The sequence below is a fragment of the Phyllobates terribilis genome, unplaced genomic scaffold (genome assembly GCF_046119375.1).
Source record: "Phyllobates terribilis strain yellow unplaced genomic scaffold, ASM4611937v1 Scaffold_335__1_contigs__length_2066515, whole genome shotgun sequence".
In the NCBI taxonomy this organism is placed as follows: Eukaryota; Metazoa; Chordata; class Amphibia; order Anura; family Dendrobatidae; genus Phyllobates; species Phyllobates terribilis.
The window spans coordinates 525658-550197 of NW_027363095.1; the positions used below are offsets into that span (position 1 = coordinate 525658).

At 46.0% G+C, this 24540-nt stretch overlaps 1 protein-coding gene across 2 annotated transcripts; it reads left to right on the forward strand.

The window, feature by feature from the left end:
* Positions 1 to 3619: 3619 nt before the first annotated feature.
* Positions 3620 to 22591, forward strand: LOC141221826 (uncharacterized). 2 transcript variants are annotated; one of them, XM_073666591.1, is made up of 8 exons: positions 3620 to 3701; positions 7079 to 7186; positions 17213 to 17359; positions 17489 to 17668; positions 17752 to 17875; positions 17959 to 18053; positions 18251 to 18341; positions 21166 to 22591. In XM_073666591.1, exons 3-8 carry the CDS (start codon positions 17288 to 17290, stop codon positions 22020 to 22022), a joined length of 1419 nt encoding a protein of 472 aa, XP_073522692.1. In that variant the 5' UTR covers positions 3620 to 3701; positions 7079 to 7186; positions 17213 to 17287; the 3' UTR covers positions 22023 to 22591. The 2 variants fall into 2 exon arrangements, with proteins under 2 accessions (XP_073522692.1, XP_073522693.1); XM_073666592.1 differs by lacking the exon at positions 7079 to 7186.
* The last annotated feature ends 1949 nt before the right edge of the window (positions 22592 to 24540 follow it).

The following is a 24540-nucleotide window of genomic DNA, read 5'->3' on the forward strand; positions in this document are numbered from 1 at the left end:
TCACACCATCACTCCCATCATCTCTCACATTAGCTGCCCTGAGGCAATACTTCTCCCGTGGGGAGTCATCCCAAACTTAGCTGCGCAAACAACATCAGCCTCAGCGGTCTGCAGCGCAGCGGCGGTCCCCACTGACCGCAATCCACGGGTGGCGTAGTCGGACAATTATAACACCAATAGACTGCCACTGGTTTGACCACCCTGGGCACGGACCGGGTCACCGCCACACGGAGACTACAACCCCCAGCATCCTACAACAGCGATCCGGCTCCGGGTATCCCCCTGCACAGCACAGGCCCAGGGGGCGAGTCACCTGCATGGGGCATTATAAAGAGGAGGGGTGACAGCCTGCATGGGGCATTATAAGGTGGGGAACAGCCTGCATGGGGCATTATAAAGGGGGGGGGGGCAGCCTGTATGGGGCATTATGTGGGGGGTAACAGCCTGCATGGAGCATTAAAAGGGGGGGGCCTGTATGGGGCATTATGTGGGGGGGAACAGCCTGCATGGAGCATTATAAGGGGGGGGCAGCCTGTATGGGGCATTATGTGGGGGGTAACAGCTTGCATGGAGCATTATAAGGGGGGGACAGCCTGTATGGGGCATTATGTGGGGGGTAACAGCCTGCATGCAGCATTATATGGGGGCCAGTATCCTGTATGGAGCGTTATAAGGGGACCGGTATCCTTTATGGAGCGTTATAAGGGGACCAGTATCCTGTATGGAGCGTTATATGGGGGCCAGTATCCAGTATGGAGCTTTATAAGGGGACCAGTATCCTGTATGGAGCGTTATATGGGGGCCAGTATTCTGTATGGAGCCTTATATGGGGGCCAGTATTCCGTATGGAGCCTTATATGGAGGCCAGTATTCCGTATGGAGCCTTATATGGGGGCCAGTATTCCGTATGGGGGCCAGTATTCCGTATGGAGCCTTATATGGGGGCCAGTATTCCGTATGGAGCCTTATATGGGGGCCAGTATTCCGTATGGGGCCTTATATGGGGGCCAGTATTCCGTATGGAGCCTTACATGGGGGCCTGTATTCCATATAGAGCCTTGTATGGGGGCCAGTATTCCGTGTGGGGCCTTATATGGGGGCCAGTATTCCGTATGGAGCCTTATATGGGGGCCAGTATTTCATATGGAGCCTTATATTGGGGCCAGTATTCCGTATGGGGCCTTATATGGGGGTCAGTATTCCGTATGGAGCCTTATATGGGGGCCAGTATTCCGTATGGAGCCTTATATGGGGGCCAGTATTCCGCATGGAGCCTTATATGGGGGCCAGTATTCCGCATGGAGCCTTATATGGGGGTCAGTATTCCGCATGGAGCGTTATATGGGGGCCAGTATTCCGTATGGGGCCTTATATGGGGGCCTGTATTCCTTATGGGGCCTTATATGGGGGCCAGTATTCCGTATGGGGCCTTATATGGGGGCCAGTATTCCGTATGAAGCGTTATATGGGGGCCAGTATTCCGTATGGAGCCTTATATGGGGGCCAGTATTCTGTGTGGAGCGATTCACCGGTTTCTGAGCTATTGTGGAATTTACAATAGATATCGCTCATGTAATGTAAGAAGTGAAATCTTTGCATTGTAATATATATATATATATATTTCTCCGCCGTATCTCTGCATCATGAATCGTGGTATGTGTTAAAGGGGCCCACTGAGACTCTTTCGCCCGGGGCCCAGAAAAACCTGGAGCCGGCCCTGGCCGGGGGCCCGGAGTATCCAGCCACGGGGCCCGGATTCTCTCATTTGTGGCCCCAGCGTTTCTTGTAGAATAAATCCCTTTCTCATCCAGTCCTGTAGTAATGACTTTGTTATCAGGTTTTGTAGGAGGGTTCGTCTGACTCCATCTTATGTTATCAATATCTGTGCGAGAAACAGGAGACGTCCGAGCACAGTTTTACCGAGTGTCCAGTGTCAGTTCTTCTACATATGATAAAGAGCAGCGGTGTCTCCGACCGAACCTGGGGGTATACAGCTGTATATAGCGTACACACGCTGCTCCCCTCCATACACACACTGCTCCGCTCCGTACACACATGGCTGCATATACACTGCTCTGTACACAAAAGGCTCCACACACACATGGCTCCGTGCCGTACAATCTGATAAAGAGCCGCGGTTTCTCCCACCGAACCTGGGAAGTATACAGCTGTATACAGTGTACACACACGGCTCGGCTCCGTACACCTCGTACACACACAGCTCCGCTCCGTACACCTCGTACACATGCGGCTCCGCATCGTACACACGCGGCTCGGCTCCGTACACCTCCTACACACGCGGCTCGCTCCGTACACCTCGTACACATGCGGCTCCGCATCGTACGCCTCGTACACACGCGGCTCCGCTCCATATGCCTCGTACACACGCGGCTCCGCACGCCTCGTACACACGCGGCTCCGCTCCGTACGCCTCGAACACGCGCAGCTCCGCTCCGTACACGCGCGGCTCCGCTCCGTACACTTCGTACACTCGCGGCACCGCTCTGTACACTTCGTACACGCGCGGCTCCGCTAAGTACACTTCGTACACGCGCGGCTCCGCTCCGTACACCTCGTACACGCGCGGCTCCACTCCGTACACCTCGTACACGCGCGGCTCCGCTCCGTACACCTCGTACACGCGCGGCTCCGCTCCGTACACCTCGTACACATGCGGCTCCGCACGCCTCGTACACACGCGGCTCCGCACGCCTCGTACACGCGCAGCTCCGCACGCCTCGTACACGCACGGCTCCGCTCCGTACACTTCGTACACGCCCGGCTCCGCTCCGTACTCCTCGTACACGCGCGGCTCCGCTCCGTACACCTCGTACACGCGCGGCTCCGCTCCGTACACCTCGTACACGCGCGGCTCCGCTCCGTACACCTCGTACACGTGCGACTCCGCTCCGTACACCTCGTACACGTGCGACTCCGCTCCGTACACCTCGTACACGCGCGGCTCCGCTCCGTACACCTCGTACACACGCGGCTCCGCTCCGTACGCCTCGTACACACGCGCTCCGCACACCTCGTACACACGCGGCTCCGCTCCGTACACCTCGTAAACACGCGGCTCCGCTCCGTACACCTCGTACACACGCGGCTCTGCTCCGCACGCCTCGTACACACACGGCTCCGCTCCGTACACCTCGTACACGCGTGGCTCTGCTCCGTACACCTCGTACACACGCGGCTCCGCTCCGTACACCTCGTACACACGCGGCTCCACTCCGTACACCTCGTACACGCGTGGCTCCGCTCCGTACACCTCGTACACGCGCGGCTCCGCTCCGTACACCTCGTACACACGCGGCTCCACTCCGTACACCTCGTACACGCGTGGCTCCGCTCCGTACACCTCGTACACACGCGGCTCCGCTCCGTACACCTCGTACACATGCGGCTCCGCTCCGTACACCTCGTACACATGCGGCTCTGCTCCGTACACCTCGTACACACACGGCTCTGCTCCGTACACCTCGTACACACACGGCTCTGCTACATCCACACTGTAAACCCCTCCTGACCCCACACATAACCTTCAGCTCATCCAGCACCATGACAACCAGCATAGCAGAGTCCTGCATCCACTGAGGCCCCTGATCATGTGACCCCTGACTCCTCCCCTCCTGTGACCTCATCACAGCTCCTGTGCGCACAGAGCAGCCATATATGTGGTGGCGGCTCTGCAGGTGGAGGTATGTGGAGACCCCATTACTGGGCGCAGGGGGCATTAACCCCTTCAGCACGGAGACTCTTTTGGGGTCTTGTGTTGCCCCTTTATAAGAATCATAAGGTTTTTGTTCTGTTTCCTGTAATAGATACATACGACCCAACTATGGAGACAGGAAGGAGGAAACGTATTGTTCTCATAGTACAGGACCCCTTTACTGCCCCCACAGTGTAATGCCCCCATTATGCCCCTTATGCAGGATGTATGATGCCCCACACAGTGTAATGCCCCCATTATGCCCCTTATGCAGTATGTATGATGCCCCACAGTGTAATGCCCCCATTATGCCCCTTATGCAGTATGTATGATGCCCCCACACAGTGTAATGCCCCCATTATGCCCCTTATGCAGGATGTATGATGCCCCACACACAGTGTAATGTCCCCATTATGCCCCTTATACAGGATGTATGATGCCCCCATTATGCCCCTTATGCAGGATGTATGATGTCCCCACAGTGTAATGCCCCCATTATGCCCCTTATGTAGTATGTATGATGCCCCTTATGTAGTATGTATGATGCCCCCCACACAGTGTAATGCCCCCATTATGCCCCTTATGCAGGATGTATGATGCCCCCACAGTGTAATGCCCCCATTATGCTTCTTATGCAGGATGTATGATGCCACCCACAGTGTAATGCCCCCATTATGCCCCTTATGTAGTATGTACAGTGGTGGCCAAAAGTATTGGCACCCCTGCAATTCTGTCAGATAATACTCAGTTTCTTCCCGAAAATGATTGCAATCACAAATTCTTTGGTATTATTCTCTTCATTTAATTTGTCTTCAATGAAAAAAACACAAAAAGAATTGTCCTAAAGCCAAATTGGATATAATTCCACACCAAACCTAAAAAAGGGGGTGGACAAAAGTATTGTCACCCTTTGAAAAATCATGTGATGCTTCTCTAATTCGTGTAATTAACAGCACCTGTAACTTACCTGTGGCACCTAACAGGTGTTGGCAATAACTAAATCACACTTGCAGCCAGTTAACATGGATTAAAGTTGACTTAACCTCTGTCCTGTGTCCTTGTGTGTACCACATTGAGCATGGAGAAAAGAAAAAAGACCAAAGAACTGTCTGAGGAGAACTGTCTGAGGACTTGAGAAACCAAATTGTGAGGAAGCATGATCAATCTCAAGGCTACAAGTCCATCTCCAAAGACCTGAATGTTCCTGTGTCTTTCGTGCACAGTGTCATCAAGAAGTTTAAAGCCCATGGCACTGTGGCTAACCTCCCTAGATGTGGACGGAAAAGAAAAATTGACGAGAGATTTCAACACAAGATTGTGCGGATGGTGGATAAAGAACCTCGACTAACATCCAAACAAGTTCAAGCTGCCCTGCAGTCCGAGGGTACAACAGTGTCAACCCGTACTATCCGGCGGCGTCTGAATGAAAGGGACTGTATGGTAGGATACCCAGGAAGACCCCACTTCTTACCCCGAGACATAAAAAAGCCAGGCTGGAGTTTGCCAAAACTTACCTGAGAAAGCCTAAAACATTTTGGAAGAATGGTCAGATGAGACAAAAGTAGAGCTTTTGGGGAAAAAGCATCAACATAGAGTGTACAGGAAAATAAAAGAGGCATTCAAAGAAAAGAACATGGTCCCTACAGTCAAACATGGCGGAGGTTCCCTGATGTTTTGGGGTTGCTTTGCTGCCTCTGGTACTGGACTGCTTGACCGTGTGCTTGGCATTATGAAGTCTGAAGACTACTAACAAATTTTGCAGCATAATGTAGGGCCCAGTGTGAGAAAGTTGGGTCTCCCTCAGAGGTCATGGGTCTTCCAGCAGGACAATGACCCAAAACACACTTCCAAAAGCACTATAAAATGGTTTGAGGGAAAGCACTGGAGACTTCTAAGGTGGCCAGCAATGAGTCCAGACCTGAATCCCATAGAACACCTGTGGAGAGATCTCAAAATGGCAGTTTGGAGAAGGCACCCTTCAAATATCAGGGACCTGGAGCAGTTTGCCTAAGAAGAATGGTCTACAATTCCAGCAGAGCATTGCAAGAAACTCATTGATGGTTACCGGAAGCGGTTGTTCGCAGTTATTTTGGCTAAAGGTTGTGCAACCAAGTGTTAGGCTGAGGGTGCCAATACTTTTGTCTGGCCCATTTTTGGAGATTTGTGTGAAATGATCAATGATTTGATTTTTGCTTCATTCTCTTTTGTGTTTTTTCCTTGCAAGCAAATTAAATGAAGATAATAATACCAAAGAATTTGTGATTGCAATCATTTTCAGGAAGAAACTGAGTATTATCTGACAGAATTGCAGGGGTGCCAATACTTTTGGCCACCACTGTATGATGCCCCCATTATGCCCCTTATGCAGTATGTATGATTCCCCCCACAGTGTAATGCCCCTTATGTAGTATGTATGATTCCCCCCACAGTGTAATGCCCCTTATGTAGTATGTATGATGCCCCCATTATGCCCCTTATGCAGTATGTATGATGCCCCCACACAGTGTAATGCCCCCATTATGCCCCTTATGCAGGATGTATGATGCCCCCTATGCAGTATATATGATGCCCCCACACAGTGTAATGCCCCCATTATGCCCCTTATGCAGGATGTATGATGCCCCTTATGCAGGATGTATGATGCCCCCCACAGTGTAATGCCCCCATTATGCCCCTTATGCAGTATGTATGATGCCCCCACACAGTGTAATGCCCCCATTATGCCCCTTATGCAGTATGTATGATGCCCCCACACAGTGTAATGCCCCCATTATGCCCCTTATGCAGTATGTATGATGCCCCCACACAGTGTAATGCCCCCATTATGCCCCTTATACAGGATGTATGATGTCCCCACACAGTGTAATGCCCCCATTATGCCCCTTATGCTGTATGTATGATGCCCCCACACAGTGTAATTCCCCCATTATGCCCCTTATACAGGATGTATGATGCCCCCACACAGTGTAATGCCCCCATTATGCCCCTTAGAGAGTATGTATGATGCCCCCCACTGTGTAATGCCCCCATTATGCCTTTTATGCAGTATGTATAATGCCCCCCACACAGTATAATGTTCCTATAGTACCGTCTGAGGTCCTGCAGTTGGAATAATCCCGTTGGAAAATGGTTTTCAGTTTGCCTGCTCCCCTACATGTATACCCTCGAGCATGTATACATGCATGTAGGGGAGCAGCCGGCATTACTAGATATTGAGTCTTTGTACAGTAATATATTGCATGAGGATGGTATCAGAGGAGTAAGACATTTCTTGAAATCGAAGTCAATAGCATGTAGCAGACATAATGACTTCATGGAGGATCTTCTAAAATTCACTCTTACTCATAACTTCTTTCTTTTTGACAGGAAGTAGTTCCACCAGCTCAGGGCTACTGCGATGGGGAGCCCCTTGACCCTTGTACGGTAACCTATCCCTGGACTGGTGGGAGGAATCCACAATATTCAGGGATCATCGTAAGTGGTGGGATCCATATATTGGGGTATGGTACAAATATATTGACTACATTTTTGTCATCTGGTCAGGGACGAGTGAACAATCTTTTGAATTTGTCAGGGAACTCAACATCAATAGAGACTGCCTGAGATTTATATCAGAGTTTAATTATTACCAGTTGCTGTTCCTGGATGTACTAATCAAGAAAGATTGCAATGGGACCCTAGGAACACTCATCTACCATAAACGTTCAAGCACTAATAAACTATTGAAGTGGGATAGCCACCAACGCTTCCCCATAAAAAGAGGAATACCCAAGGGCCAATTTTTATTGTTGAGAGGGTACTGCTCTAATGTCACAGATTTTAATATACAGGCAATAGACCTGAACATCAGCTTCAGGGAAAAAGACTACTCCTGGTATATTTTGGATTCCGCATCATCGTTTGCAGAAAAATGGGAGAGACAGACACTCCTCCATACCTAACCAAGACACCAAGAAAAAAGATTGGACAACACGAGTAAGAAAAACTTACGACAATCAGAGTGACTGTATCTTTCATATCCTCAGAAAACACTGGGATATACTTGTGTCTGAACCGGACTTGAGGGTGCTGTAGGATCTACTCCCATAATAACTTTCAGAAAGGGTCGGTCAGTTCGGGACCATTTAGTGCATAGTTTCTGTCAGGGAAATATTGAGAAAGTATTAACAATTTTTCTCTGTCCCTGAAACCCCCTTTCATCCCTCCTTTATCCACCATTTGTCACCAGAGGAAAGCTGACACTCCACGCAGCTGTTGGTATGCAAATAACAGTACAAGAAGCTCAGTAGCCTATTCTGCTTCACATACGAATGCATCTCCTCTCAGCACAGACCTGGGATAGATTGACACCTTCCAGCAGAGGAGCAGAGATGGAAGGAAAGAGAAAATGGCGTTTAGGCTCAAAAGGGGTTTAACAAAGACTACAGGATCTTCGGATTTGAAACAAAATATGTTATAACTAAAGTTTCATAATTCTGATAATGATGGGACCCATATTTTTAGTGACAGGGTTAGCTAGGGAACGATATGGATATTTTCCTGTCTCTGTATGCCCCTCTTGGGGGCTGTGGCGCAAAAGTCCCAAAATAACAGATCACAGCTGTACCGTGTGAGGTTTCTGGAGAAAGGTAAAATCATAACGGAAAAAATTGTATCACTTTCGGGCCTCTACGATCAACCCATGATAAGTTATCACAAAAAACACATGTATAATAAAGATATGGAGGCTGGAGACCAGCCCCCGTGATGTCATCTCAGGGTGTGTTCGGGCTGGTCTTTCCCTTCAACAGCATAAAAGAATCTGCTGACAAATTGGTGGCAAGCGGTGGGATATTACAGAACATCAGTGGTTGGATTGAGCAATCATTCCTGTCACTGAAAACTTACACTGTTCTTGCGAGAATTCTGTGCAGATTTTTAATAAATAAGAGTCAGTGTCTTAATATTTTTTTATTTGGGACATTACTGTACGTATAGCAGTTGCATCCCCTCCCTTTCTCTTGTTTTTCTGTCCTATCTTTTATTTGGCAATGATGGCTCCACGTGAAGAGCCCTGGTATCACCAGCAGTCAAAGGAGACTCTCACTGCTCTCTGTGAGCTGAGACAGATTGACCCCATGGGCAAGACCAGGCACCAAATGATTGCTGAACTTTTGCAAGGTGCTACAGAGCCCGTCCGACAGCAGAGCTCGGATGATGGGGGCGGCCAGCCAAGGCCCGGATGGTGCTGCTGCAGGGGTCCCACCTGTGATTGCCAGCCAGACCCGCAGCCAGGGTAGTGTGCACCCCCACCTATAGATGGCCTTGGAGCTGCTCGCCGCAGACAATTGTGATGGACAACTGCAGCTGGTCCTGAAATTCCAGGAGCGAGCAGAGCAACGGGCCCAAGCTGACAGAGAGGCTGCCGAGCGACAGGCTGCGGCTGAGAGAGCTGTGTAACAGGTCCAAGCTGACCGAGAGGCTGCTGAGGGACAGGCCCAAGCTGATCGATAAGCTGCTGAGCGACAGGCCCAAGCTGATCGAGAAGCTGCTGAGCGACAGGCCGAGGCTGAGAGAGCTGAGCAACAGGCCCAAGCTGACCGAGAGGCTGCTGAGCAACAGGCCGAGGCTGAGAGAGCTGAGCTACAGGCCAAAACTGATTGAGAAGCTGCTGAACGAAAGTGGCAAGATGAGAAGCGGTACCAGCTGGAGTTAGCCCGAATCCAGTTGCCGAAATCCACCGCATCGGGCAATGAGCCCGGCAACACCAACTGCTTTAAACCCTGTCCAGAGCATTTTCCTGTAATGGAAAAGGACGGGGACTTGGACACATTTCTCTGAGGATTTGAAAAAGCCTGCAGAAAGGGACTCGATGAGAAAATTTCTTATGCCTGTTTTGTGTGAATACAGCCCCATTCTGGATTATATTTTTGGATTTTATACTCTACCCATTGCTACTCAGTTCCCTGTGAATGGGGTTGACATATTGTACTTCATCAAAATAGCTGAGCTTCTATATCAGAATTATTACTAATCAATTATTCCACTTATACTATTTTGTAATTAACAAGTGTGGTAATTCTTTTGTATCTCTAATTGTGCAATAGGGGTCAAATTTGACTTTTTAGGAATATACTGTGGGCCATCATCCCATATCTTATGTAGTGATAAAGTATATCTACATGCTTATTGCATGATGGGAGGATGTGCAATGCTTGTTTTTAGTCTCCCATGACGCTGATCTCAGAAACAGAATAATCCTATGTTGGTGGAATGCAATCCAAAACTATTATACACTCCGGCGTGGAATGCATGCTTCCGGACATGCACATTCGAAGATAGTAGACTGTGATGCACTCCGGCATGGAACGCACATATCCGGCACGTTTGAGCTTTCTTCCGGCCTGTTGTTTTGTGCTGAATTGTGGGGAATACTTGAGAATTTATTTTTGTTCCATCTGTCTTTAGTTGATTCCACTGATGCATCAGATAAGTCCTCACAGAATTATAATTAGAGGAACCCATGGACACATTAGGATTTGTGAAGCTGACCTCCGCTCTCCTCTATTTCCTTTGAATTTATTGTGTGATCTGTATTTCAGAACAGTAGCTCTTGGTTTGTTTCATTTCCATGTGTAAATTGAATTTGACTCGTTGTCTTTGATATCTCTTTCAAACTTAGTTTTTTTGATGTCTGAGATCCATCCTCCAGACTTTGTAAATTCTTTTGCATATTTTGTTTGAGTTTTGTATCCAAAAAGGCTTCTACACTCGGCGGAAAACTTTCACCTATTCTTTTTCAAGAAACAAATATCAAACGTAATGTGACTTGGTTATCCTTGGTTAGGTTTTTTTTTTATTTAGATTGTGAGCCCCAATGAGGACAGCGATGATAATGTATGTAAAGCGCTGCGGAATATGTTGGCGCTATATAAGAATAAAGAATATATCTATAATATAATCGTACAAGCGTCCCTCTGTCTGAATCCTCTATAGACTGTGCAAGTGCGACACGCCTGCGCATTCTGGCTCCAGACAGAAGAACGCATGAAGCCGTTACAGGTAAGAGGAGTGTGTATGGCGCCGGAGATCGCGGTATGTGTAGGCACTGAACGCATACCACGATCTCCGACGCTATTCTTACATACTTACCTGACCGGGAGGAGCGTTGCTGCGGCACCTCTCTTCTCGCCGGAGACCGGGGCAGGAGTGAAGGCATCAGAATCGGCGCATGCGCATAGCGCTATCTGGCGCCATTTTACAGAAGACACATTTGCAGTGGGTCTTCAGCAAAATGGCGCCGGACAGCGTGGTATGGGCACGTGCGTACTCCGGCGCCACGCTCCTCCCCAGGCCTCCGGCAGAACAGGACATCACAGCGCTGGAGCACAGGGAACAAAGGTGAGTATTAGTGTTTTTGTTTTTTTTGTATGTGTCCAGCGTGAAAGGGATGAGGGGGCCACACATATTAGGATTGGGGGATGTGGGGGCCACGCATACCAGGATTTGGGGGTGAGGGGGCCACGCATACCAGGATTGGGGTGGTGAGGGGTACCACGCATATCAGGATTGGGGGGTTGAGGGGTAACACGCATATCAGGATTGGGGGGGTTGAGGGGTACCACGCATATCAGGATTGGTGGGTGAGGGGTACCACGCATGCCAGGATTGGGAGGTGAGGGGGGCCACGCATGCCAGGATTGGAGGATGAGGGGGGCCATGCATACCAGGATAGGAATATGTGGTGCCGTGCATACCAGGATTGGGGGATGAGGGAGCCATGCATACCAGAATTGGGATGAGAGGTGCCATGTATACCAGGATGAGGGGTACCATGTATACCAGGATAGGGATGAGGGGTACCATGTATACCAGGATAGGGATGAGGAGTACCATGCATACCAGGATAGGGATGAGGAGTACCATGCATACCAGGATAGGGATGAGGAGCCATTCATACCAGGATTGGGGATGAGGGAGCCATGCATACCAGAATTGGGGGATGAGGAGGCCATACATACCAGGATTGGGGGATGAGGGGTGCCATACATACCAGAATTGGGATGAGGGGTGCCATGTATACCAGGATGAGGGGTACCATACATACCAGAATAGGGATGTGGGGTACAATTCACACCAGGATGAGGGATGGGGTGCCATGCATACCAGTATGAGGGATGGGGTGCCATGCATACCAGGATGAGGGGTACCATGCATACCAGAATAGGGATGAGGGGTACCATGCATACCAGGATAGGAATGCGGGGTACCATGCATACCAGGATGAAGGATGGAGTGCCATGCATACCAGGATTGAAAGATGAGGAGGCCATACATACCAGAATTGGATTGAGGGGTGCCATGTATACCAGGATGAGGGGTACCATACATACCAGGATAGGGATGAGGGGTACCATGCATACCAGGATTGGGTATGAGGGAGCCATGCATACCAGGATGAAGGGCGCCATGCATGCCAGGATTGGGATGAGGGATGCCATGCATACCAGCATTGGGGGATGAGGGGTACCATGCATACCAGCATTGGGGGATGAGGGGTACCATGCATACCAGCATTGGGGGATGAGGGGTACCATGCATACCAGCATTGGGGGATGAGGGGTACCATACATACCAAAATAGGGATGTGGGGTACCATTCATACCAGTATGAGGGATGGGGTGCCATGCATACCAGAATAGGGATGAGGGGTACCATGCATACCAGGATAGGAATGCGGGGTACCATGCATACCAGGATGAGGGATGGAGTGCCATGCATACCAGGATTGAAAGATGAGGAGGCCATACATACCAGAATTGGATTGAGGGGTGCCATGTATACCAGGATGAGGGGTACCATACATACCAGGATAGGGATGAGGGGTTCCATGCATACCAGGATTGGGTATGAGGGAGCCATGCATACCAGGATGAAGGGCGCCATGCATGCCAGGATTGGGATGAGGGATGCCATGCATACCAGGATTGGGGATGAGGGGTACCATGCATACCAGCATTGGGGGATGAGGGGTACCATGCATACCAAAATAGGGATGTGGGGTACCATTCATACCAGGGTGAGGGATGGGGTGCCATGCATACCAGGATGAGGGATGGGGTGCCATGCATACCAGGATGAGGGGTACCATGCATACCAGAATAGGGATGAGGGGTACCATGCATACCAGAATAGGGATGAGGGGTACCATGCATACCAGGATAGGAATGAAGGGTACCATGCATACCAGAATGAGGGATGGAGTGCCATGCATACCAGGATTGAAGGATGAGGAGGCCATACATACCAGAATTGGAATGAGGGGTGCCATGTATACCAGGATGAGGGGTACCATACATACCAGGATAGGGATGCAGGGTGCCATGAATACCAGGATTGGGAATGAGGGGTGCCATGCATACCAGGATTTGGGATGAGGGGTACCATGCATACCAGGATAGGGATCTGGGGGGGGCCATGTATACCAGGATTCGGATGAGGTGTGCCATGTATACCAGGATAGGGATGAGGGATCGGGTGCCATGAATACCAGGATAGGGATGAGGGGTACCATACTTACCAGGATAGGGATGAGTGATGGGGTGCCATGCATACCAGGATAGGGATGAGGGGTACCATGCATACCAGGATTGGGTATGAGGGAGCCATGCATACCAGGATGAAGAGCGCCATGCATGCCAGGATTGGGATGAGGGATGCCATGCATACCAGGATTGGGGATGAGGGGTACCATGCATACCAGCATTGGGGGATGAGGGGTACCATGCAAACCAGCATTGGGGGATGAGGGGTACCATGCATACCAGGATTGGGGGATGAGGGGGCCACGCATACCAGGATTGGGGAACAGGATGGGGGCAGCACATACCAGCATGGGCGACCATATACCAATAAAAATGCTCGCCACCCGGGCGTAGAGCGGGCTCAATAGCTAGTACATATATAAATGTGGACATACATCCTGTAAAACATGCAACTATGTTAATAAAACCTACACCTTTGAAGAAAATCTAACCGGACAGCAATTTGCAATATACAATTTCATCAGTTGTAACACTATAGGGGTCATCTATATAATAGAGTGTATAGAGAGTTAACTACAATATGTGGGATGGACGTCAGATCCGCTATAAACATGTATTAGAAGACATTTATCTGACGCAATCAATCCCACAACATTAAACCTGTCTGTGGTTTCAAGACGCTTTTCACAAAAACATACAGGGGATATCAGATCCTTCAGATATTAGGAATAGAAAAGTCTTATAAACCATTAAGAGGTGGAGATATGAAAAGAAAAATCTTAAATAGAAAGTCATATTGGATATTTAGATTACACACTAGAGCCCCACAAGGAATGAACATCAGACAGGATTAATATTACAGTGCAATTAATTGTATTTGTCTTTGACTTCCAGTGATTTTATTGAATGTCTCATGTCTGAGTTGTATTTGTGTATTATCTTTTTCTTCCATACAATACAGGGTTAAATTGTCTGAGAAGTACTCAGTAATTAATGGACACTCTGGCTTTCCAAAGGGAAGGATATAAAAGTATCACGGAGACTCACATGTTGTAAATCAGGAATAAGCATTGGTTTGGTATGTGGGCACTTGGTGGTATGTCATCACAACAGTTTTTATGAATCCACAATAAATGTGAGGTTTTAACAATATAGACAATGCTGGAGAATCCATCTCTCCTCCTTTCTCTACTTGAACCTTGAAATGTCCCTGACCAGGGCGGCTCCATGCGGTGATCTTCAGACAAGATACATTGAATAAACAGTGAGCTGACCTCCCTCTCCATTTTCCCATTATAGCCATGTTTTCTCTATAGTGATGAATATTTATTTTTGCTAAAACTGTGATATTTTTATTTTAAAACTTTTTTAAACCTTTTTTATAAACGTTTTTAAACAACTCTCATTAGTGCGATCATACAACACAGAAGCCTCTGATTGCTCAGATGATGCAGTGTACTACTGTAGTGCCGTGTATTATCACTGCCTGTCAGTGTAATACTAACGGCCCGTACACATGAGATAAGTGTTGGCTGATCGGTCATTTGGCAGACGGTTATCTCTCCTGACTCCCCCATACACACAAATATTCCAGCTTTCCTGTGATCTGTATGAGGGTCGCCTCCAGACTCCTCTATCGGAGGATTATCTACAGGAAGAACAAACATTTTAGCCTCTGAAATTCAGGATCCCAGATCCTTCTCTGCCCTGACATCATCTGTCGGGAGGCCTCCAAATACATTGTATAGTTTACCAAACCCCTCGAAATCAGTGCTATCATGCAACTTTAGTCTAATGTTTATGGGGGTGTTAAAAGGTAACTTATTGAACGTTGCCTCTGGCCCGGCCTAATAGACTTTCGTACATTGCAGGACCAGGCACCATTATTAGACATTAGTATTGTAGGAACTAGTCAGCCCCATACTATTGAGCACTTGGGGGAGGAGGGGCATTCAGCCGAACTCTGTCAAACCTTCTTAGATGCCATGTTTGCCTTTTGCAGGAGCAAGTGGTTTTATTGCAGCTGCAGCTGTGCCAGCCTTGCAGTGTACATTTTTGTTCTGGTGCCCAAAAGAATTTGTATGAGAACAAAAACAAATGTTTAAAAGTGACAATGTGTCTTCTGCTTTTTGCATGTTTTTTTTTTTTTTTTTTACAAGAATTGTTGGTGCCAATTTTCTTTTGAAACATTTTAATGTCTGCTTTTTTTTCTGGGTTTTTTCTTGTAATATAGGAAAGCCTAAGGCCAGAAGTAAACCCCATAATACACTGCACATGTAGACTTTAGTATCAAATCATTTCTGTCCGCGGTGTTTGTGCAAGCAAAACAGCTTTTTTAAAAGCCTCAAACTTCTGTGTGTGAATCAGACATGAGATCTAACTTGCTAAAAGATTAAAGTCTGAGGAAGACGGGAAACATTCATATAGACGGCCGGTGGTGATGTAGTCAGTGACGGACTCTGGCCAAATATGGTTTTAGAGCCGTAGTAGAAGATGTTGCCTCATCATGAAGTAGTTATTTCTCATGTCACTTGTGATGAATATCTCCTGCAGTATTGCGAATGCCAATTCCAGTGTCGGAAAATGAGACGAGAATTAGCGTTATGGAAGGTGAGTGTCAGGAACTCGCAAAGAGACGACACCGGGAAGATCACACAATCTCTCACCATTGCCGTCACTCTGTCGGGATATGTATATACGCCCCCGTACGGTCACTGTCAGCTTCACGATAACCCAATTATTATTATTCGCTGCCACCACCGTCCAGATTTGAAATATAATACAGGCCTGGTTTGACACCTGCGCTCTGGTAGCGTTTATGGCTTCGGGGGAGGGAACGATTACAGAGCAAGAGAAACAGGACTATTACATTTTATATTTAATCCAAAATGAAGGCAATGTTATGAAAAATATACAAGGACTTTACAAAGGGGACAATACAGTACAGAATATACAGGTACACAATATAAACAGGATTAAAGAAGACTTGCTTAATAAACATATCGCAGAGACAATTCCATTTAACTGGAGGGGGGCGCCCCACTTATTGATTTGACTGTTATCGAACAACATCTGTTTATTATAGTCTCCATACCCCCCTGGCAATGAATACTCATCCATCCTCCGTGGATTCTTTTATGCCTAAGGGGAGACATGCCCACACAGATCCTAGGATGACATTACATGGGCTGTTCTCCAGCCTCCATATTTTTATTAGGATATCTGGCTTTTGCGATAACTTATTGTTGGTTGATCGCAGAAGCCCGGAAGTAATACCATTTTTTCAGTTATGAATTTACCTTCCTTTAGAGACCACATATGACGTAGCTGCAGTCTGTTATTTTGTTACTTTTGCACCCCGGAGGGGCTCACAACTACGAAAAAAATAAGCCTATTGTTCCTTGGCTGACCCTGCCACTAAAAATATGTGTCCCATTATTAGCAGAGTTATGGAACTTCCAATATTTCTTATTTCGTATCAGCTCCGGATATCCTGGAGTTTGTGTTAAACCCCTTTGAAGCCTAAATGAGTTTTCCTTCAATCTCTGCCCCTGCTGGAAAGTGTCAATCTATCCCAGGTCTGTGCTAAGAGGAGATGCATTCGTATGTTAAGTGGGTCAGTAGCACCTTTTGTGCTTCATTTGTCTACAAGTGACTTCTGCTGTGTGTGTGTTAAATTGCATGGAAACAGTTGGTCCAAATGGTGGATAAGGGAGGGGTGAGAGGGAAGAGGGGTTTGGGAGAAATTGTTAATATTTTCTCAATATTTCCCTGACAGTGAGTCTATGAGAAACTTATTCAGCTGCAGACTCCAAGGAAGAAATTGCTTGTTATCTATGGCCTAAGATATAGGTTTTATTAGTAGATGTAAAGACAAAAACTAAATACTGTAAAATAATAAATCTCCTCATATGTTTCCCCTTATTATTTCCAGTAATTGTATTATTACACAGGATTTCATCTTCTTCTCATTCAGGTCCCTAAAATATCGGATCCTCTCAGTGAAGATCTATATAAGAGAATTTTCCTGATTTACCCATCAAAGATAGTTATGGACACAGAAAAGATGGCGGAGAGGATATTACACCTCACCCTAGAGATCCTCTTCCGCCTTACTGGAGAGGTGAGAGATTCTGATGAGGTCACATTACATCATTCTTATCTATGGGAATAACAGATGGACAGAACTGGAGAGGTGAGGACTCTGGAAATGTCTGGAGTGAGATTTATTAATGTGTCTCTCCATAACCAGGATTACACAGTAGTGAAGAAGACCTCTAGTGAGCGCTGTCAGGCCACTGTGTCTGAGGGATGGGGAAGAAGCCTGAGCCCAATCACAGGGCTTCCACCTCACCCCCTGATACACGAGAACATCAATGACCAGAAGATCCTAGAACTCACCTACAAGATGATTGAGCTGCTGACTGGAGAGGTGACACTGCTGGGAATGCTGGCACATTATACAGTAACGCTATGAAGGGATCGGGGGGATGACGGTATCATTGTATGTGTCAGGTTCCTATAAGGTGTCAGGATGTCGCTGTTTATTTCTCCATGGAGGAGTGGGAGTATTTAGAAGGACACAAAGATCTGTACAAGGACGTCATGATGGAGGTTCCCCAGCCCCTCACATCACCAGGTAATAGACAGGACTGAATACACACGGCCCATAATTATCTGTATGTAAAGAATGAAATCAGTCCCTGTATGTGTTTCCTCCAGATCTATCCTGTAAGAGGACAACACCAGAAAGATGTCCCCGTCCTCTTCCACAGGACTGTAAACAAGAAGACCCCAATGTTCCTCAGGATCATCAGGTAGATGGAGAGAAGGTGTCATGAGATCTCCTCTATGATGTGTAGATGGCTGTGAAGGTCTTGTGCTCAGTCTTGTTTTATCCACCAGTATTATATGTTTTATACTTGTGTAGTGAGAACGGTGAAGATGATCGGATTAGAGCTGATCATAGATGTGACTTCTCATCTGTCTGTGACTTTTATAATATTTGTTTCAGGGTGAAGATCTGACCCATATTAATACTATAGAGGCATATGTAAGGGGTGATGAGCGGTGTAAAGAGGAGATTCCTACATATGACTACCCAGGTGAGTAGTAACCACTAAATGCAGAGAAGTCACAGATTCTTCTCAGACACCGGCTGTGGCTTCTTTATCGGTTGTGTAGTCCGGCCGTATGACAATCGTGTGATCACCATTTTGCCGCTGGAGCATAACATTCTCCTCCATCCGAAAATGTTCAATTTTCTTTGAGAAATTGTGAAAAGCCCTTTTTTTTTATACAACTTACAACCTGGAGGATCCACCTACCCCCTGGGATTAGATGATGCTGACCATTACCTGCCCAGATCTGTAAACTACAAAGTAAAATGACAGCGTATGTAGAATGTGCTGACAAGTGAGAAAATCTCTTGTAGAAAAATATTATGATGGGCCTCTTAGAGAAAGCGGAGGGTAATGATGCTGTTGGCTTCCTAGTTCCCTGATATCTTATTGGATGAATCCACCTTCTCTCCCTTCTGTGCTGCTGAATGTGCTCATATGGTCCCTACAAGACCAGGTCCAGTCTTTCTGGCCAAACTTCACTTTTATGATCGACATTAAATGTGCAGTGAGGCCAAGTGTGAATTTCTGTACAATAACAACAGAGTTTCCCTTTATCCTGACTTTTCAATTTCTTTTAAAACCAACTAACTTCAAACAGGATTGTGATAAACTATACAGAAAACATTACACCTGTGCCATGATATATCTCTAAGCTGTGCGTGGCTGATGGCTGTAATATACATTTATTCACGCCTGCAGGAGATGTGTTGGCTCCAGCCCTGGTTTAGATTGCCAAGAGCCTCCGAGCCCCATACTCTAATTACCCCAGAGAGGTTTCACCACTAGTTACTCCTTTTTCTCTGATGGAGACTGTTGAGTTTGATCATTTCAGTAGATGTGTTATTGTCTTTAGTCACAGTTTTTGACTTCAGTAATCCTCTGATTTAACCCCTTACTGCAGCCAGTTTTCTGTTCCTAATCAGGCCCCATTTTTCAAATCTGACGTGTGTCACTTTTTGTGGTGATAATTTTGGAATTCTTCACAAAGGATAATAGGAAACAAATGAACCTTACAAATTATTTTCCAACTTCTTTTGAATCTGACAATCCCCTATATACGGTTGTACCCTACTGTCTGGGCACATGGCAGGTTAAGAAGGGGAGGAGCGACATTTAGCTATTAGGAATGCAGATTTTGCTGGGATAGTGTGCAGACACAATGTATTGGGGGCACTGTTCATGGTCACCTGGAAGATCAAAAAATGGCTACCACGAATAGGCTTGGCACTATCTACCCTGTTTACAGATTTCACAAATTACTTTGCTCATCACCGTTTAACCCACTGTTTCCCAAACCCCATCCTCACGGCCCCCCACAGGTCATGTTTTCAGGATCTCCTTAGTATTACACAGGTGATTGAAGTATCATCAAGGCATCAGGATTTCTCTCACCTGTGCAATACTATGGAGATCCTGAAAACATGACCTGTGGGGGGCCGTGAGGATGGGGTTTGGGAAACACTTGTTTAACCCCTCTACATGGATCTGGACTTACACAGAGACCCCTAGGCTTGGGCCACGGTGTTACCTGCTGTTCTGTGGAGTGAGATGGGAAGAAGAATAGTCAGGTAGCCGGGTCAGAACCAAGAAGATAGAGAAAATCCAAAATTAGAAGACACGTGTAGTCAGTAAACGGGCCGGGGTCACAACAGGAAACAAATACACAATCCGGGAGCTGAGCACAGAGGACTGAACCAGAGGAGAACAAGGCTGTATTTGGCAGCTTCCAGCAATATGCTTCCAGCTTTAGTAGGGTGTGGTGCTTTCCAATTGGCTAAAGCAGGGAGCAGATTAATCCAACTGGACAGCACACACACCCATACTGCCAGACTGGATGGTACTACTGGTCCCAGCAATCCTAATCTTAGTGGCTGGACAGAGCCTGCACCGCCCAGAGCTTTTGGTTCTGACGTCTCCTCCATCACCAGCGCCGCCTGCAGGATGAATAAGGCGGCGCCTGGTGACAAAAGCAGACGTCACACAAGTCGAAGCAGGAGGAGAAGTAGACGTCCCAGACGAGATGGTATACACCTTTTGCAGAAGCCCTAATATAACAAAATGTCAGAAAACCAGAGCAGTAGAAATCCACATAAGTGACTCCATTTTGGAAATTATAACCCTCGGTGAATTAATCTATAGGAGTAGTGACTATTTTGACTCCACAGGCTCTTTCCAGAAATTATCATGCAGTGGATGTTGGAGAGTGAAAATTGCTAATATGCCATTTTATTATCGAACACATAGTACCCAGATTGTGCTCCAGGAGACACACACCATCAATTAAGTGGGTTCTTCTCACTATAGTAATGCCAAATACATGGAGGCTAAATGTGATTTAGGTACATAAACTACTGCAAAGCTCATAAGCGAGGGGGAGATCTGACTTTGGGAGAGTGGATATTGCTGGATTGGTTTATGGAAGCCATGTTGCTTTTCAAGAGCCTTTGAGCCACTAATAATGTGGAAACCTCTGGTTTTCCACTGACAGATGATGGACCTGAGTGGGGACTTGTTTTTTTGTGAGATGATTAGAAGTTTTTATTGGTATTATTTTCACCTACATAACATTGGCGGCTTTTTATTCCATATTTGGGAGGCAGAATTAACAAACAGTTGAACACCACGCTCTACTGGTTCATCCTATGAGGTTTTCTATTAGACTGTGAACTGTCATTGTCCTGGTGAATAATTCAATTTTTTTTATATAACTTGCCTTTTTTTACAGACAGTATAAGTACAAATGTTCAAAAATATAAAATTTAAGGATTTTTTCTTAAAAAATAATAATTGGTTTTCTTCTTGGCAGATGACTGTACCAGGAGATCAGAGGGACAGCTGACATCTTTAATTTTTAAATCAGATAATTTTGAGATCTCACAGGATACAATTGAACTGAATGACATTACTCCAGATAAACCATCATTCCTTCACAGCAAAGATCTGTCATCTGATCCTATGAAACAGATCCTGTCTTCTGATTCATTAACGACTACTAAGGAAAATCAAAGTCACAAAATAAGCATTAAAAAACGAACTGCTGCTAATGCAAAGAAGCCATTTTCACATCCAGAATATACAAATAGTTTTCCCCTCAAAAAGTCTTTTCTTAAACATCAAAAAATTCACACAGCAGAGAATAGATTTTCTTGTTCCAAGTGTGGGAGATGTTTTAATCAGAAATCAGATCTTGTTAGGCACCAGAGAACTCACACAGGGGAGAAGCCATTTTCATGTTCAGATTGTGGGAAATGTTTTGTTCAGAAATCACAACTTAATATACATCAGAGAACTCACACAGGGGAGAAGCCATTTTCCTGTTCAGAATGTAGGAAATCTTTTACAAACAAATCAGCTCTTATCGCACATCAGAGAACTCACACAGGCGAGAAGCCTTTTTCATGTTCAGAATGTGGGAAATGTTTTACAGAGAAATCAACTCTTATCACACATCAGAGAACTCACACAGGAGAGAAGCCTTTTTCATGTTCAGAATGTGGGAAATGTTTTACAGTGAAATCAACTCTTATCAAACATCAGAGAGCTCACACGGGGGAGAAGCCTTTTTCATGTTCAAAATGTGGGAAATGTTTTAACCAGAAAGCGTATCTTGATAGCCACTGGAGAACCCACATAGGGGAGAGTGCCACAACTACACCCAACTAGTCTATGTACCGACTTAAAAGGCACTAGCTGTACAACTAAAAATGCCACCACGGACCTAACTCCCTAATAGGCCGTTGAGTTTCTCGTACCTCCTGAGGAACCAGAGGGGAGGCCGCAACACACTGTCACCAAGGGGAAAGGAAAGTATGAAGTAAAATATGAAAACCCTGAATGAGAAACAAAGACACATTCATATAGGGCAAAGAAGGCAAGCTAAGGAGAACCAAAAATAAAAGGAACAAGTATAATCTCCCAGAAACCTAACATTGTTAGAATGAAAAGGTACTGGGAGGGAAAGCAAACTGACCGGGAGGATAGTTTCACCTTTGTGGTGAAACTTACAGCATTCATCCTTACCAACTGTAACTGTAAAACCCGTCCATTTATAATGACCACGGACAAGATAAAGATTCCCAGCTCACATCAGGACCACAAGATCCCAGGTACTTTCAGCTACATCAAATCTAATGTAGTGTACTTAATTATATGTACCAAATGTCCAACTGGGGGTCTGTATGTAGGGGAGACAGGTCAAAAACTTAGAACAAGGATGAATTCTCATCGCCACACAATAAAAGAAAAAAGAATAGACCTACTTGTGGTCAAACATTCATGGACATGAAATTACTTGTATTAAAAGGTAACTTCAAATCTCAGAGAGACAAAGTTATGACAACCTTTGACACACTCAGAGCAGGAATGAATGTGTCTCATGGATTTATGTCTTTACATCAACTAAGGAATGTGCTCCTCAGACCGTTTGAGGGCATCACAATCATGGGCCAGACCTCAATCGCAGGACAATAAAACTTTCATACTCCTGATATTTGAACTTTTCCAATATTTACGGACACAACTGCTTCTCCCTTTCCCATACTGATAGTTCTGCTTCATGTCACTTGTCTTATCTATTGCATTATTCCTGTGCCCTCTTGTGTATAAATATGTGACTCTTCAGATTTTGTGTTATACTATGCCTGATGAACCGACTTGAGTAGTCTCGAAAGCTTGAAATTTCTTACCTTTTAATGGCTAACTGAAAAGATGGTATCAACCACTGATGACTTTCAAATTGTAATATTTTTCTCCAAACAGCAATTTTAAGATCTCTCCACAGGTGTTCAATGGGATTTAGATCCTGGCTCATTGAGGGTCAGAACTCTCCAGCACTTTGTTTCCATCCATTTCTGGGTGCTTCTTGAAGTATGTTTGGGGTCATTGTCATGCTGTAAGACTGATGACCTAGCACACAAACACTGCTTTCTGACACTAGGCACTACATTGTGACCCAAAATCCTTTGCTAATCTTCAGATTTCATGATGCCCTGCACATAGTCAAGGCACCTACTGCCAGAGGCAGCAAACCAATTCCTAAACATCTTTGAACCTCCACGATATTTGACTGTATAGGTTGTAAATGTATTAATTATGTTGCGCACCATGGACAAAGGAACATCTGGATCTCTGAAGATGGACCTTGAAATTGTTGATATTTTTCAACAATTTTGGTTCTTAACTCCTCAGACAGTTCTCTTCTTCTTTTTCTGTTTTCTCCATGCTTAGTGTGGCACACATATGCACACAATGCAAAGATTTAATCAACTTCTCCCTTTTTTATCTGGTTTTAGGTGTCATCTTCATATTGCCCACATGTTAGAACCTTGCTGTTAGGTTTTTTTTTCCTTTGCTGGTCACATGACCTTGTTGGCCTATTTAATCCTGCTCCGCCCTTCTGGCTTTGCTGGACTTCATTGTATATCTACTTTCTAGCTAGCCTGTGCTCTGTATCTAACTCTGTTAGTTTGCTTGGTCTACTGACCTCTATGTTCTATATATTTTGTTTGTTCGTCTGTCTGCTACTATTTCTGTTAGGAGGTGTCCCATATTCCTCCCAGTCCTTAGTACTTGTAGGGATTCCCTCCCCACATCTATAGGTCTCCGTACAGACTAGCTTAGGACTTTAGCAGGTCTGATCGCAGGATCAGGTCCCCTGTTACATCGTAGGGATTAAGCTGAGTTCTATCGTAGGGACAGATCTCCTCTCTTTCCTTAGCTCTGGTAGCAGAACATAACAGTAAGTCCAGCCAGCAAATTCTCTAAGGAAAGATTTTTCTGTTCCATCATGGTGTCGGTTCAGGATTTGGTTCATCGCCTGCAGGGACTCTCTCTGGAGGTGGCCGAGCTCCGTCAGCACGTGAGTAACTGTCCTGGAGCACATTTCTTGGAGCCTAAGGTATGTTTGCCGGATTTATTTTTTGGTGAACACCGAGAATTTTTTTCATTTAAAAATGCTTGCTTATTGTATTTTCGTTTGAGACCTAAGTCCTCTGGGGATGAATCCCAGCGCGTAGGGTTCATAATGTCACTTTTGCGCAAAGAGCCTCAGGAGTGGGCCTTTTCTTTGCAACCTAGTGATTCATGCTTCAGATCAGTGGATAGTTTTTTTTCTGCTTTGGGACTATTATATGATGATCCTGACCGTGTCGCATCAGCTGAGACTGAGTTGAGACGTTTAAAA

What these genes read in the sequence shown, in the direction of transcription:
- LOC141221826 (XM_073666591.1), top strand. Translation starts at nt 17,288, where the DNA reads ATGGACACAGAAAAGATGGCGGAGAGGATATTACACCTCACCCTAGAG. An exon ending in TCTTCCGCCTTACTGGAGAG is followed by an intron (nt 17,360 to 17,488) that starts GTGAGAGATTCT and finishes CTCCATAACCAG; the next exon opens with GATTACACAGTAGTGAAGAA. An exon ending in TCCTACATATGACTACCCAG is followed by an intron (nt 18,342 to 21,165) that starts GTGAGTAGTAAC and finishes TCTTCTTGGCAG; the next exon opens with ATGACTGTACCAGGAGATCA.